Raw genomic sequence first — 14,527 nt, forward strand, 5'->3', positions numbered from 1 at the left:
GGAAGGACAGATGGGAGGAAGGACAGAAGGAAGGAAGAAAGGTAGGAAGGACAGATGGAAGGAAGGACAGAAGGAAGAAAGGGAAGAAGGACAGATGGAAGGAAGGACAGAAGGAAGAAAGGGAGGAAGGACAGATGGAAGGAAGAAAGGAGGGAAGGAACAAAGAAAGGATAAAAGGAAGTAGGAAGGACAGATGGGAGGAAGGACAGAAGGAAGAAAGGGAGGAAGGACAGATGGAAGGAAGGACAGAAGGAAGAAAGGGAAGAAGGACAGATGGAAGGAAGGACGGGGTAAGAAAGGGAAGAAGGACAGATGGAAGGAAGAAAGGGATGAAGGACAGATGGAAGGAAGGACAGAAGGAAGAAAGGGAGGAAGGACAGAAGGAAGAAAGGGAGGAAGGACAGATGGAAGGAAGAAAGGGAGGAAGGACAGATGGAAGGAAGGAACAAAGAAAGGATAAAAGGAAGTAGGAAGGACAGATGGAAGGAAGGACAGAAGGAAGAAAGGTAGGAAGGACAGATAGGAAGAAGGACAGAAGGAAGTAAGGGAGGAAGGACAGATGGAAGGAAGAAAGGAGGGAAGGAACAAAGAAAGGATAAAAGGAAGTAGGAAGGACAGATGGGAGGAAGGACAGAAGGAAGAAAGGGAAGAAGGACAGATGGAAGGAAGGACAGAAGGAAGAAAGGGAAGAAGGACAGATGGGAGGAAGGACAGAAGGAAGAAAGGGAGGAAGGACAGATGGAAGGAAGGACAGAAGGAAGAAAGGGAGGAAGGACAGAAGGAAGAAAGGGAGGAAGGACAGATGGAAGGAAAGACAGAAGGAAGAAAGGGAGGAAGGACAGATGGGAGGAAGGACAGAAAGACGAAAGGGAGGAAAGAGAGATAGGAGGAAGGACAGATGGAAGGAAGGACAGGAGGAAGAAAGGGAAGAAGGACAGATGGAAGGAAGGACAGAAGGAAGAAAGGGAAGAAGGACAGATGGGAGAAAGGACAGAATGAAGAAAGGGAGGAAGGAACAAAGAAAGGATAAAAGGAAGTAGGAAGGACAGATGGGAAGAAGGACAGAATGAAGAAAGGGAGGAAGGACAGATGGAAGGAAGGACAGAAGGAAGAAAGGGAAGAAGGACAGATGGGAGAAAGGACAGAATGAAGAAAGGGAGGAAGGACAGATGGAAGGAAGGAGGGAAGGAAAGTGGGCCGGATTGAACCCCTTGGCGGGCCGGTTCTGGCCCACGGGCCTCATGTTTGACACCCCTGCTTTACAGTGAGAAATAAAACATGAAGATTAAGACGAAAGAGGAATTAAAGTGAGACACGGGTCGAGTATTAAACAGTCAAATACAACTGGAAAAAAAAAAAACTAATTACATGAAGGCCTGTCTAAGCTGGATCCTCCCAAAGCCTTCACACACACAAACATCTGAATCTGTCTCGTGGTTTTCGGCGCTGACGTGGCGCTTGGCAAAAAGCAGAGACAGATTTGGAGTGGGAGCGATCCAACGTCCCTCTTTCTTTTTTTTTCTTTTTTTTAAAAATATATTTGTTGTTGTTGTTTTTTTCCGGCCTCGGGGATCTGAACCAACGCCAAACTGCTGCCTCATTCACATGCTGAACACTTACAATCCAAAGTTTCACTCCACAGAAATCATGTAAGACAGGGAGAAAGAAGGAAGGAAGAGAGAAAGAAACGGAAGGAAGGAAGGAAGGAAGGTAGGAAGGAAGGGAGAGAGGAAGGAGGAAGGAAGGGAGGAAGAAGGAAGGAAGGAAAGAAAGAAAGAGGGAGAAAGGAAAAGAGGAAAGCAAGAAGGTTGGAAAGAAGGTAGGGGGAGGAAAGAAAGAGAGAAGGAGGGGGAAAGAAGGAAGGTAGGTAGGAAGGAAGCACAGAAGGAAGGAAGAAAGGAGGATAGAGGAAGGAAGGGAGGAAAGAGAGAGGAAAGAAAGAAAGTGAGAAGGACAGATGGAAAGACGGAAGGAAGGAAGGAAGGAAGGAAAGAAGGATTAGTTTAGATCCCTGTTTAGACTCTGAAAGACTGAAAGACAGCGACTGTGTTTTGATTGGAAAGAAACATCAAAAATAAAAACTCCATATGAATAAAAACAGGATGATGTGAAGCTAAACATCCTCCGCTGACTCAAAGCCTGTTTCTAGGAGAGGAGATTTGTACAGAACAGCAACGCTGAGATCCGCACTGTGTTTGGATCGTTTTCACAGTAACCTCCCGCCAACTCAGGAGAAGCTGCATGACACTGTCTGAGAGCTCTGGAGAGACTCTTCAAAAACCTCCAGCACAAGTAGAGAGAGAGAGGGAGAGAGAGAGGAAGGGGGGTGGGAGAGAGAGAGAGAGAGAGAGAAGGGGGAGAGAGGGGGAGAAAGAGAGGAAGAGAGAGAGAGAGACAGAGGGAGGGGGAGGGTGGGAGAGAAAGAGGGGGGGAGAAGGAGAGAGAGAGAGAGAGAGAGAGAGAGAGAGAGAGAGAGAGAGAGAGAGAGAGAGAGAGAGATAGAGATAGGGAGAGAGAGGGAGGGAGAGAAAGAGAGAGAGAGGGAGAGGGGGAGAGAGAGAGAGAGGGGAGAGAGAGAGAGGGGAGGAGAGAGAGAGAGAGAGGCAGGGAGAGAGACAGAAAAACAGTCGAGCGACATTGTCTCTCTCTGACAAAATATAAAAATAAAGTAAAAATAAAATAAACAGTAAAGTTGCAGCCGGACAGCTAAACAATGAGCTGAAATTCACTATAAAACTCCGTGAAATCGAGACGAGTTTGATAATTCTCTGTAGGTTCATCACTATGAGACAGATCAGACCGTGTTTCTATAAAAACACAGATTATAGAAGCTTTAAACGGTCTCACAAACAAAGATAGTCCATTAAATGACTTCATGTAGTTTGTCAGGCGTGTTATAAGAGGTTTAAAAAGTGTTTCTGACCCCAACAGGTCATAGACTAACCCTAACCCTAACCCTAACACAACCAACCAAACAACCAACCCACCCACCCACCATCCCACCCACCAACCAACCCACCAACCAACCCACCAACCAACCAACCACCCAACCAACCACCCAACCATGACACTGTCTGAGAGCTCTGGAGAGACTCTTCAAAAACCTCCAGCACAAGTAGAGAGAGAGAGGGAGAGAGAGAGGAAGGGGGGTGGGAGAGAGAGAGAGAGAGAGAGAAGGGGGAGAGAGGGGGAGAAAGAGAGGAAGAGAGAGAGAGAGACAGAGGGAGGGGGAGGGTGGGAGAGAAAGAGGGGGGGAGAAGGAGAGAGAGAGAGAGAGAGAGAGAGAGAGAGAGAGAGAGAGAGAGAGAGAGAGAGAGAGATAGAGATAGGGAGAGAGAGGGAGGGAGAGAAAGAGAGAGAGAGGGAGAGGGGGAGAGAGAGAGAGAGGGGAGAGAGAGAGAGGGGAGGAGAGAGAGAGAGAGAGGCAGGGAGAGAGACAGAAAAACAGTCGAGCGACATTGTCTCTCTCTGACAAAATATAAAAATAAAGTAAAAATAAAATAAACAGTAAAGTTGCAGCCGGACAGCTAAACAATGAGCTGAAATTCACTATAAAACTCCGTGAAATCGAGACGAGTTTGATAATTCTCTGTAGGTTCATCACTATGAGACAGATCAGACCGTGTTTCTATAAAAACACAGATTATAGAAGCTTTAAACGGTCTCACAAACAAAGATAGTCCATTAAATGACTTCATGTAGTTTGTCAGGCGTGTTATAAGAGGTTTAAAAAGTGTTTCTGACCCCAACAGGTCATAGACTAACCCTAACCCTAACCCTAACACAACCAACCAAACAACCAACCCACCCACCCACCATCCCACCCACCAACCAACCCACCAACCAACCCACCAACCAACCAACCACCCAACCAACCACCCAACCAACCCATCAACCACCCAACCCACCAACCAACCACCCACCCAACCAACCGACCACCCAACCAACCAACCCACCAACCACCCAACAACCAACCAACCAACCAACCAACCCACCAACCCACCAACCAACCACCCAACCAACCGACCACCCAACCGACCACCCAACCAACAAACCAACCACCCAACCAACCAACCAACCAACCACACAACCAATCAACCAACCCCCCAACCAACCAACCCACCAACCACCCAACCAACCAACCAAACAACCAACCACTCAACCACCCAACCAACCACCCAACCCACCAACCACCCAACCAACCAACCAACCACCCAACCCACCAACCAACCCACCAACCACCCAACCAACAAAATACACCGACAATACCATGCTGTTGTTTTACCTTCATCATGACTGAACAAAACATCTTCACATCCAAACTTGACCAAATTTAATGTTTAAAACTATTTTTTCACTTTTTTTAGGCCTGTGTTAGAAATCCTCTTTATTGACTGAATGTACAAATAAAATCTGAGTTAGTTAAAAGCAACAAGTGATAGAAAGCTCTGCTCATTTCTCTGTGATGAAGCTGTTTTAATGATTAACTAGAAAGTTCAGAGACTGACTGACAAACATGAACTTTGCACTTTGAATGAGATCCTGAAATGAAGACAGAAGAAAATATTGAATTATTAAACTTTATTTATTGTGTAAAGCTTCAGTTTGTTCACACATCCAATCAGTAAAGTCTGTTAAATGACTCTTGTTCAATGATTTCATGTTCAGATTCATTTCAACCACACAATCAATCACAGAATGTCAGCTATGTACAAGAACTTAATAAATGATCTACTTATTGATTAGTATCATGATTATTATTGTTTTATAACACTTAATAACACCTGATTTATATGTGATATTGGACAACATGTATAACTATGAATGTAAATGCAACAATACATTTCTTTACTGATTCACAAAGTCATGAGAGCAAAATATGTTTGATAAAGGAAGGTCTGATTTTTCTCTGTTAAGACCGATGAGATGGAAAAGAAACAAGAGCACAAAGTTTCAGTTTCCATGTTGAGAAAAGCAAGTTTGTGTTTCTATATATGAAGAAAATCATCATGAGCAGTGATAGCCTCTCTGCTGAAACACACAAGCAAGAAAGAGCATCACATAAAGAAACTCAAATATTTACATAACATAACAACAGATGAGAAGATGTTAAAGTTGTCCATCAAACTTGATTGACAGCTGATCTCTGTGCAGCACAGAAACACCTCAGCAAAGAGCTCTCAGCAACAATGACAGAGACAAAATAACTGTCTGTCCCTCAAATGACTTATGACTATTTCACTTTACACAACTCAGCTGTGTCTCCAAAAGAATAAATCTTAAGTCCAGCATAGAGAGGCTGAGTGAATGTGGTCTGGACTCTGTGGAGGAGAGTCATGGTTTCAGAGACTCTGTAGAAGGACAGAATACCTGCTCTGTGATCCAGGTACACTCCGACTCTGGAGGAACGAGGACCTGAGACGGGAGTTGAGATGTTGTTGAACCACAATTCATATTTGTAATTGTCACAATAAAAAGCCCAAGATTTGTCATTGCGTCCAAATTTACATTCATTTGAGTTTCCTGCTCTGCTGATATTCTTGTATGCGACTGCTACACGAACTGCTCCTCTCAACTCCACCTCCCAGTAACAACGTCCAGTCAGACTCTCTCTACTCAGAACCTGTTGATATACAGTGAATCTGTCTGGATGACTAGAATAAGACTGTTGTCGACTCACTCGTTCTGCTTTTCTGTTCCCATCAGATAATAACAGCTGTGTGTGTGCTGTGTTTGGATCCAGAGTGATTTCATGTGAATATCTTAAGAATCCAGCTCTGGTCTTGGGCTCTGATTTTGATTCTGACAGTAAAACGTCCACTTCAGTCACTGTCAGTGAGATGTTTGTCCATTTCTCCTTCAGGACGTCCTGTAGTTTATCTCTGAGCTCTGACACAGCTGCTGTCACATCCTCAAAGTATCTCAGAGGACGGATATTGATGCTGGATGAGTCTGTAGGTTCACTGAGTTGTGACACTGAGGGGTAGTTGTGTAGAAACTGGTTGTGATCCTCTGTGTGTGAGAGCTGCTTCAGTTCAGCGTCTTTCCTCTTCAGCTCAGTGATCTCCTGCTGCAGCTTCTCCTGAAGCTCTTTGACTCGATTCACTTCAGTTTCCTGCTGGGATCTGATCTGCTGCTTCACATCAGAGCTTCTTTTCTGGAGGAGACGGATCAGCTCAGCGAAGGTCTTCTCACTGTCCTCCACTGCTTTATCAGCAGAGCGACTGACGGCCTCCACCTCCTGTTGAAGCAGCTTCACATCTTTCTCTCTGTCCTGGATTCTCTGCTGGATGTTTAGTCGACTCACCTCGAGCTCTCTCTGCCTCTCAGTCCTTTCTGCTGCAGCTGGGACTGTGTCGTGGCCTTTATGTTCATCCATAGTGCACAGATAACAGATACACTTCTTATCTGTACGACAGAATATCTTCATCACCTCATCATGACGAGAGCAGATGTTCTCCTGGAGCTTCTCCGAGGGCTCGACCAGCTTGTGTTTCTTTAATTTGGTTGATTCAAAGTGAGACTGGAGGTGATTCTCACAGTAAGACATCAGACACGTCAGACAGGACTTGAGGGCTTTCAGCTTCCTCCCAGTGCAGACATCACAGGCCACATCTTCAGGTCCAGCATAGCAGAGACCAGCATCAGCAGATTGGAATCCAGTCTTCTTCAGCTCCTCCACTAAATCTGCTAACATGGTGTTTTTTACCAGGACAGGCCTCGGTGTGAAGGTCTGTCTGCACTGAGGACAGCTGTAGATTTCCTTCTTATCCTCTTCATCCCAGAAGTTGTTAATACAGCTCATGCAGTAGCTGTGTCCACAGGGAATAGTCACCGGATCCTTCAGTAGATCCAAACAGATGGAACAGCAGAATTTATCTCCGTCCAGCTGAGCTCCTTGCTGCGCCATTTCACCTCTCAGTAACAATGACTGTCTGAGTTTCACCTTCTGAGAAGTGAAACTAGTTTGAGCTCTGATCTAAACAGCATGTGCTGCTTCAGTAAATGTAGGCTGGCAGCTCACCACATGTTGGTTACACCCATCTTCAAACTGTAGATCTGAAGGGGAGGCAACAAGGAAATATGTGGACCAATCAGAGCTTGTTGTGTTTGAGAGCAGGAAGAAGAGGGAGGAGTATCAAGCGTTGATTCATTCCAGGAAGAGGAGCGGTCTGAGAGAGATACTGAGTGTTTAACCCTTTTTATACAATGAAGCTCATATCTTATTTAAAAATACTGCTCACCTGCTTTGAATGAATTACTATTTCTATTCTTGCAGAGTGACTGTCATCAAATCTCATGTTTGGAGCCAAAAACCAATGAATGTGTGTGTGTGTGTGTGTGTGTGTGTGTGTGTGTGTGTGTGTGTGTGTGTGTGTGTGTGTGTGTGTGTGTGTGTGTGTGTCTAAAGTCTAAAGTCACATGTTCCTTCACTCCAGAAGACGGTGGTTATCTTAGCTTGTTTTTGGAAATGGTGCCATAAAGTAAAGATAGTGATAAGATAGTAAACCTCTCTACTTGAAACCAGATGAAAAGAAGGATTTTATTCAGTTTATAATTTAATAATTTCATGACTGGGCCTGATAGAGTTTAAATATGTTTCATTTGCTGTTGTTAATGTTAAATATTATAGTTTTCTTTAAGACTGAGTTTGAGTGACAACTAAGAAAACTTAGAAGCAACATGAATCTTTATCAAATATTTATTATAAACTATTAATGGTTTAAAACTAGAATAAACATTTCAACTTCTTCTGATGTTTATTCTGATTAGACTGAATGTAGTTTTTCATATGTGTGTGTTCACATTATGATAAAATGATAGTAAATTACATCTGTACTAGAAAAGGTGGAGAAACTTTAACTGTGATGGTTCAATAAATCAATCACAGCTGTCAGAAACACTAAAAACTGTTTTAAATGTGAGTTAAAAGAAGATAAATACTGAAAATTAATGTAAATATAAAAGTAATTACCTGAAATTGACAATAACATGCTGTTGTTTTACCTTCATCATGACTGAACAAAACATCTTCACATCCAAACTTGACCAAATTTAATGTTTAAAACTACTTTTCCAGTTTTTTTAGGCCTGTGTTAGAAATCCTCTTTATTGACTGAATGTACAAATAAAATCTGCGTTAGTTAAAAGCAACGAGTGATAGAAAGCTCTGCTCATTTCTCTGTGATGAAGCTGTTTTAATGATTAACCAGAAAGTTCAGAGACTGACTGACAAACATGAACTTTGCACTTTGAATGAGATCCTGAAATGAAGACAGAAGAAAATATTGAATGATTAAACTTTATTTATTGTGTAAAGCTTCAGTTTGTTCACACATCCAATCAGTAAAGTCTGTTAAATGACTCTTGTTCAATGATTTCATGTTCAGATTCATTTCAACCACACAATCAATCACAGAATGTCAGCTATGTACAACAACTTAATAAATGATCTACTTATTGATTAGTATCATGATTATTATAGTTTTATAACACTTAATAACACCTGATTTATATGTGACATTGGACAACATGCATAACTATGAATGTAAATGCAACAATACATTTCTTTACTGATTCACAAAGTCATGAGAGCAAAATATGTTTGATAAAGGAAGGTCTGATTTTTCTCTGTTAAGACCGATGAGATGGAAAAGAAACAAGAGCACAAAGTTTCAGTTTCCATGTTGAGAAAAGCAAGTTTGTGTTTCTATATATGAAGAAAATCATCATGAGCAGTGATAGCCTCTCTGCTGAAACACACAAGCAAGAAAGAGCATCACATAAAGAAACTCAAATATTTACATAACATAACAACAGATGAGAAGATGTTAAAGTTGTCCATCAAACTTGATTGACAGCTGATCTCTGTGCAGCACAGAAACACCTCAGCAAAGAGCTCTCAGCAACAATGACAGAGACTAAATAACTGACTGTCCCTCAAATGACTTCTGACTATTTCACTTTATACAACTCAGCTGTGTCTCCATAAAAACCAAACCTAACTCCAGCATAGAGAGGATGAGTGAATGTGGTCTGGACTCTGTGGAGTAGAGTCATGGTTTCAGAGACGCTGTAGAAGGACAGAATACCTGCTCTGTGATCCAGGTACACTCCGACTCTGGAGGAAACAGGACCTGAGACGATAGTTTTAATGTTGTTGAACCAGAATTCATATTTTTTATTGAAATAATGTAAAGCCCAAGATTTTTCATTGAGTCCAAATGTACATTCATTTGATTCTCCTGCTCTGCTGATATTCTTGTATGCGACTGCTACACGAACTCCGTACCCGCTCCACTCCACCTCCCAGTAACAACGTCCAGTCAGACTCTCTCTACTCAGGACCTGATGCCATCCAGTGAATCTGTCTGGATGACTAGAATAAGACTGTTGTTGTCTTGTTAGTTCTGCTTTTCTGTTCCCCTCAGATAATAACAGCTCTGTGTATGCTGTGTATGGATCCAGAGTGATTTCATGTGAATATTTTAAGAACTCAGCTCTGGTCTTGGGCTCTAATTTTGGTTCTGACAGTAAAACGTCCACTTCAGTCACTGTCAGTGAGATGTTTGTCCATTCCTCCTTCAGGATGTCCTGTAGTTTATCTCTGAGCTCTGACACAGCTGCTGTCACATCCTCAAAGTATCTCAGAGGACGGATATTGATGCTGGATGAGTCGGTAGGTTCACTGAGTTGTGACACTGAGGGGTAGTTGTGTAGAAACTGGTTGTGATCCTCTGTGTGTGAGAGCTGCTTCAGTTCAGCGTCTTTCCTCTTCAGCTCAGTGATCTCCTGCTGCAGCTTCTCCTGAAGCTCTTTGACTCCACTCACTTCAGTTTCCTGCTGGGATCTGATCTGCTGCTTCACATCAGAGCTTCTTTTCTGGAGGAGACGGATCAGCTCAGTGAAGATCTTCTCACTGTCCTCCACTGCTTTATCAGCAGAGCGACTGACGGCCTCCACCTCCTGTTGAAGCAGCTTCACATCTTTCTCTCTGTCCTGGATTCTCTGCTGGATGTTTAGTCGACTCACCTCGAGCTCTCTCTGCCTCTCAGTCCTTTCTGCTGCAGCTGGGACTGTGTCATGGCCTTTATGTTCATCCATAGTGCACAGATAACAGATACACTTCTTATCTGTACGGCAGAATATCTTCATCACCTCATCATGACGAGAGCAGATGTTCTCCTGGAACGTCTCCGAGGGGTCGACCAACTTGTGTTTCTTAAATTTTGTTGATTCATAATGAGGCTGGAGGTGTTTCTCACAGTAAGAGACGAGACACACCAGACAGGACTTGAGGGCTTTCAGCTTCCTCCCAGTGCAGAAATCACAGGACACATCTTCAGGTCCAGCATAGCAGAGATCAGCAGCAGCAGCTTGGAGTCCAGTCTTCTTCAGCTCCTCCACTAATTCTGCTAACATGGTGTTTTTTACCAGGACAGGCCTCGGTGTGAAGGTCTGTCTGCACTGAGGACAGCTGTAGATTTCCTTCTTATCCTCTTCATCCCAGAAGTTGTTAATACAGCTCATGCAGTAGCTGTGTCCACAGGGAATAGTCACCGGATCCTTCAGTAGATCCAAACAGATTGAACAGCAGAATTTAGCTCCGTCCAGCTGAGCTCCTTGCTGCGCCATTTCACCTCTCAGTAACAATGACTGTCTGAGTTTCACTTTCTGAGAAGTGAAACTAGTCTGAGCTCTGATCTAAACAGTATGTGCTGCTTCAGTAAATGTCAGCTGACAGCTCACCACATGTTGGTTACACCCATCTTCAAACTGTAGATCTGAAGGGGAGTGAACAAGGAAATATGTGAACCAATCAGAGCTTGTTATGTTTGAGAGCAGGAAGAAGAGGGAGGAGTTATCAAGCGTTGATTCATTCCAGGAAGAGGAGCCGTCAGAGAGATACTGAGTGTTTAACCCTTTTTATACAATGAAGCTCATATCTTATTTAAAAGCACTGCTCACCTGCTTTCTGGTGGCAAAGTAATGTTGGGAATTTGAGAGTGATCTAAAGAATTAACATTAATGAATCTATTGTCTACAGTGATATGTATATATATAATCTATAGTTACTGGATCATGTGTTAATGGTGAACAACAGGAATTCATGGAACATCCTGCATTAAATCATCATGCATTAACTGTGATTTACTTAAATATGTGTTATGAAGCCTTATTAGAAATGTTACTGTATATTTTATGTGTCACCACTACATTTATTGTTTTGTCCCCATAAAGCAGTTAAGCAGAAACTTTGATTACTGGATGATGGTTTAATTATTGTTTCTACAGCATCTTTCTACAGTGTTACTGTAAATGAGACATTATATTTTATATATTTGCCTGCAATTATATATTTGTTTCATTTAGTCATTTTATAACTGTGTACTTGGTCTCTGAGTGATGTTATTTCTTGTTGCTTCTCATTTTGTCTTTTATTTTCTTGTATTTATATGCTACGTGAAACTTTTTGTAACATTTGTTGTGAATGGTGCGATACAAATTTTTATATTTATTAATTTATTTTATTGCTTAACAGTGGAATATATTTCCAACTCAGCACTTCTCCATTGTTCATGATCATTGCAGGATGACAGAAGTATTTATTCCATTAATCACAGTGACATCAGAATAAATATCAGCCTATAAAACAGTCTGTTGCTGCAGAGCTGGTTGATTTTGGTTTAAAGACATTTGTTCATCTTGTCATTCACATAAAGATTCACAGAAACTTCCTGTAGCTGTAACAGATTCAGGTTCACAGATAAAAACACAGTCAGAAAACTACTTTAGTCAGCTTTCATTAAAAGGCAGCCATCCAAGCCCTGAACCTCCTGACAGTCCGGCATCTGAGGAAACAGGTTCAGCTCGTCTGATCCGTCCCAACACGCCTTTACAACACAGATCAGACGACACGTAGCCCGACATAAACACACAGCACTCACAGCACGGCTGATACTCAGTCAGATCTACCATAAGATACCATAAAATGAACTCTATTGATCCATGAAGAGAAAGCGGGTCAATGCAGCAGACGTGAAGGAAAGAGTCTAAATAAGATTCAAATCAAAGTTGAAACAGGACTAAAAATCTGAATAAAACACCAGAAAATAAAACTATTCTCTTCTTATATTAATATCTTTTACAGCAGCAATTCTAGGATATATTACAGTTCATCAGCTGTTCATGTTGAGACTCAAACCCAACATGCAGTCTTAGGCAGTAGTAGCCAAACAGTGGTTCATGGACCAAATGTGGCCGCCCAATAAAGATATTTGTTGTCGTAACTAAAGCTGAGGTTTCCCCCCCCCCTCATAGATGGCATCACTAGATAATGATGTAAACACTCAGGCTCATATAAATCCCAATAGATATGACTTGTTAATATCTTATATATTGAGCAGGTGATTAGTGTGATAATGACGTCATTTTGCTGATTTGTGGACAACAGATTTGTGTCATTTATGGCACTTTGAAGTCATGAAGCGCTCTACCGTTGTGTGGATAAATCATGAATTAGTGCCTCGGGGCAAGAGGTGCTTTGACTTTTGGTGTTGAAATTCCAATTTTTCCCAAAGTTATTCCCAAAAAAATGGGAGATTTCTCCATTGGAAATGAATGGGAATTTTTTGAAAAACTTACAAATTTTCACCTTTTTTCAGAGTCACCTAGCTCTCTCATACTTGCAGGTAGAAACGTGATTCAAACTTTAAAACGGAGGACAACTTGTGCTCTCTCGAAGAATACCAAACTATTCTTACATAACATGTAAACTTTTCAAACTATGAGCAGTCAAACGAGGAGTGGAAATCACTTTTTCTACAAAGTTAGAGTGGAAGCGTCAGTTAGCTTGAGTGTGAGAAGTAGTAAAAAATAACCTTCATTTTCATTTTTAACTCGAGCTCACAGCCAAACCGTGAAAAGTAGAAAAATAATTTTTTGTCAAAATGTAGACATAGGTGTTGAGATTCATAAAATGTGACGTTGACAGGCGGGGTCTACACTAAATTTAAACGGGGGGCCGAGACCGGTGGCAATACCTGTCTCGCTCCCTATTAACTCTAATGAAATCGTCTTTCTAAAAAAAAAGAATCTCACTCTGTGTTCACACTGAGCTTACTCGCTCATTTTAAGGAATATCTGAATAAAATAAACACTGTCAGAATCTGCCGGCTTCTGTGTCTCTCACGGTGTTTTCGGTTTTTGGACAGGAGTTACGGTTTTCTCACTGTTTGCAATTGTTCAGGACCTTGTCAGAAGCCAAATTCTTCAGAATGTTGAGAATATTTTCCAAGCAGATTCGCAAATCGCCGTAGCAACCGTAGGGCCTTAACTGCCCCTTAGCAACCGTAGGGCCTTAGCTGCCCTTAGCAACCTGTCGCTGGGCAGAAACTGAGCTCACTTTTTGTGATTGGCTAATTCTACCTGTCTGTCTGTTTTGCCAGTTAACTGAGGTAGCGGCCGAGCTAGTATTGATACTCTCTGTCTATATATATATGAATTATATTGGCACTCTAACTGTTCAAATGCAGGCTGGTGTGTGTGTGTGTGTGTGTGTGTGTGTGTGTGTGTGTGTGTGTGTGTGTGTGTGTGTGTGTGTGTATGTGTTTTGTACATACTGTGTTGTGTGCTAACAGGGTACATGTGAAGCGTAAAGTGCTGTAGTGTAATGCTTAGAGTTAGCGCATGTTGCTACTGCCTTGTGCTCTGTGTGCTGCTCTCTGCTTACATCTACTGTTACACTTGATATTGACTAGTAAGATGTACTTAATACTTTTTTAGATTAGATTATTTTTATTTCGAATGCGTGACAGAAGAAGAAACAAAAAAACAGCACATAAAAAATAAAAGCACAGTGTTCTCACCTAAAATAGCGAACCTACACCCGACAGAAAATATACTGCACTGTCAACCACATTGGAAAGGGAGTGGGAAGAAGTCAAAACTTATTGAATCCCACCCCCACCTCTCAAATCAGTGCTTGCCAGCTCCCAATCCAATCAACAATTCACAAAATCCTACAATTTCCTACCAACACCATATGCAATGTCAACATTCACATCCATACCCACTGTTATCAACACCATAAATCATTGCCATATTTCTCAACCTCCTCCACCAAAAATAGCCACAAACATACATACATACATACATACATACATACACGCATATATACACATCCCCATATATACATACACATCCACACATGTACACAAACAAACATAGATAGACATACTTATGTACAAACAACATAATGCCACAGTAATAGTTACTTAGTGTTATATGATCATGGTGACTTTTGAACACTGGAAATAAATGGTGTATTCGTCCCGGCAGTAGCCCCGTGGCACTCAACATTTCCCTGGAATTTTCATCGTCATGACATCATGTTTGGAGCCAAAACCAACGAATGTGTGTGTGTGTCTGTGTGTGAGTGTGTATGTGTGTCTGTGAGTGTGTCTGTGTGTGTCTGTGTGTGTGTGTGTATGTGTGTGTGTGTTTGTGTGTTTGTGTGAGTATGAGT

The 14,527-nt window shown here is 41.9% G+C and overlaps 1 protein-coding gene across 1 annotated transcript; it reads right to left on the bottom strand.

Moving 5' to 3' along the window:
* Positions 1–5,223: 5,223 nt before the first annotated feature.
* LOC128369786 (E3 ubiquitin/ISG15 ligase TRIM25-like) lies at positions 5,224–10,635 on the bottom strand. Its single transcript, XM_053330863.1, has 2 exons — positions 8,965–10,635; positions 5,224–6,946 (listed from the first exon to the last, which is right to left on the bottom strand). The coding sequence occupies exons 1-2, from the start codon at positions 10,633–10,635 to the stop codon at positions 5,234–5,236; spliced, it is 3,384 nt and encodes a 1,127-aa protein (XP_053186838.1). The 3' UTR covers positions 5,224–5,233.
* Positions 10,636–14,527: the final 3,892 nt, after the last annotated feature.

This window comes from Scomber japonicus, chromosome 12, assembly GCF_027409825.1.
Source record: "Scomber japonicus isolate fScoJap1 chromosome 12, fScoJap1.pri, whole genome shotgun sequence".
Taxonomy (NCBI): domain Eukaryota; kingdom Metazoa; phylum Chordata; class Actinopteri; order Scombriformes; family Scombridae; genus Scomber; species Scomber japonicus.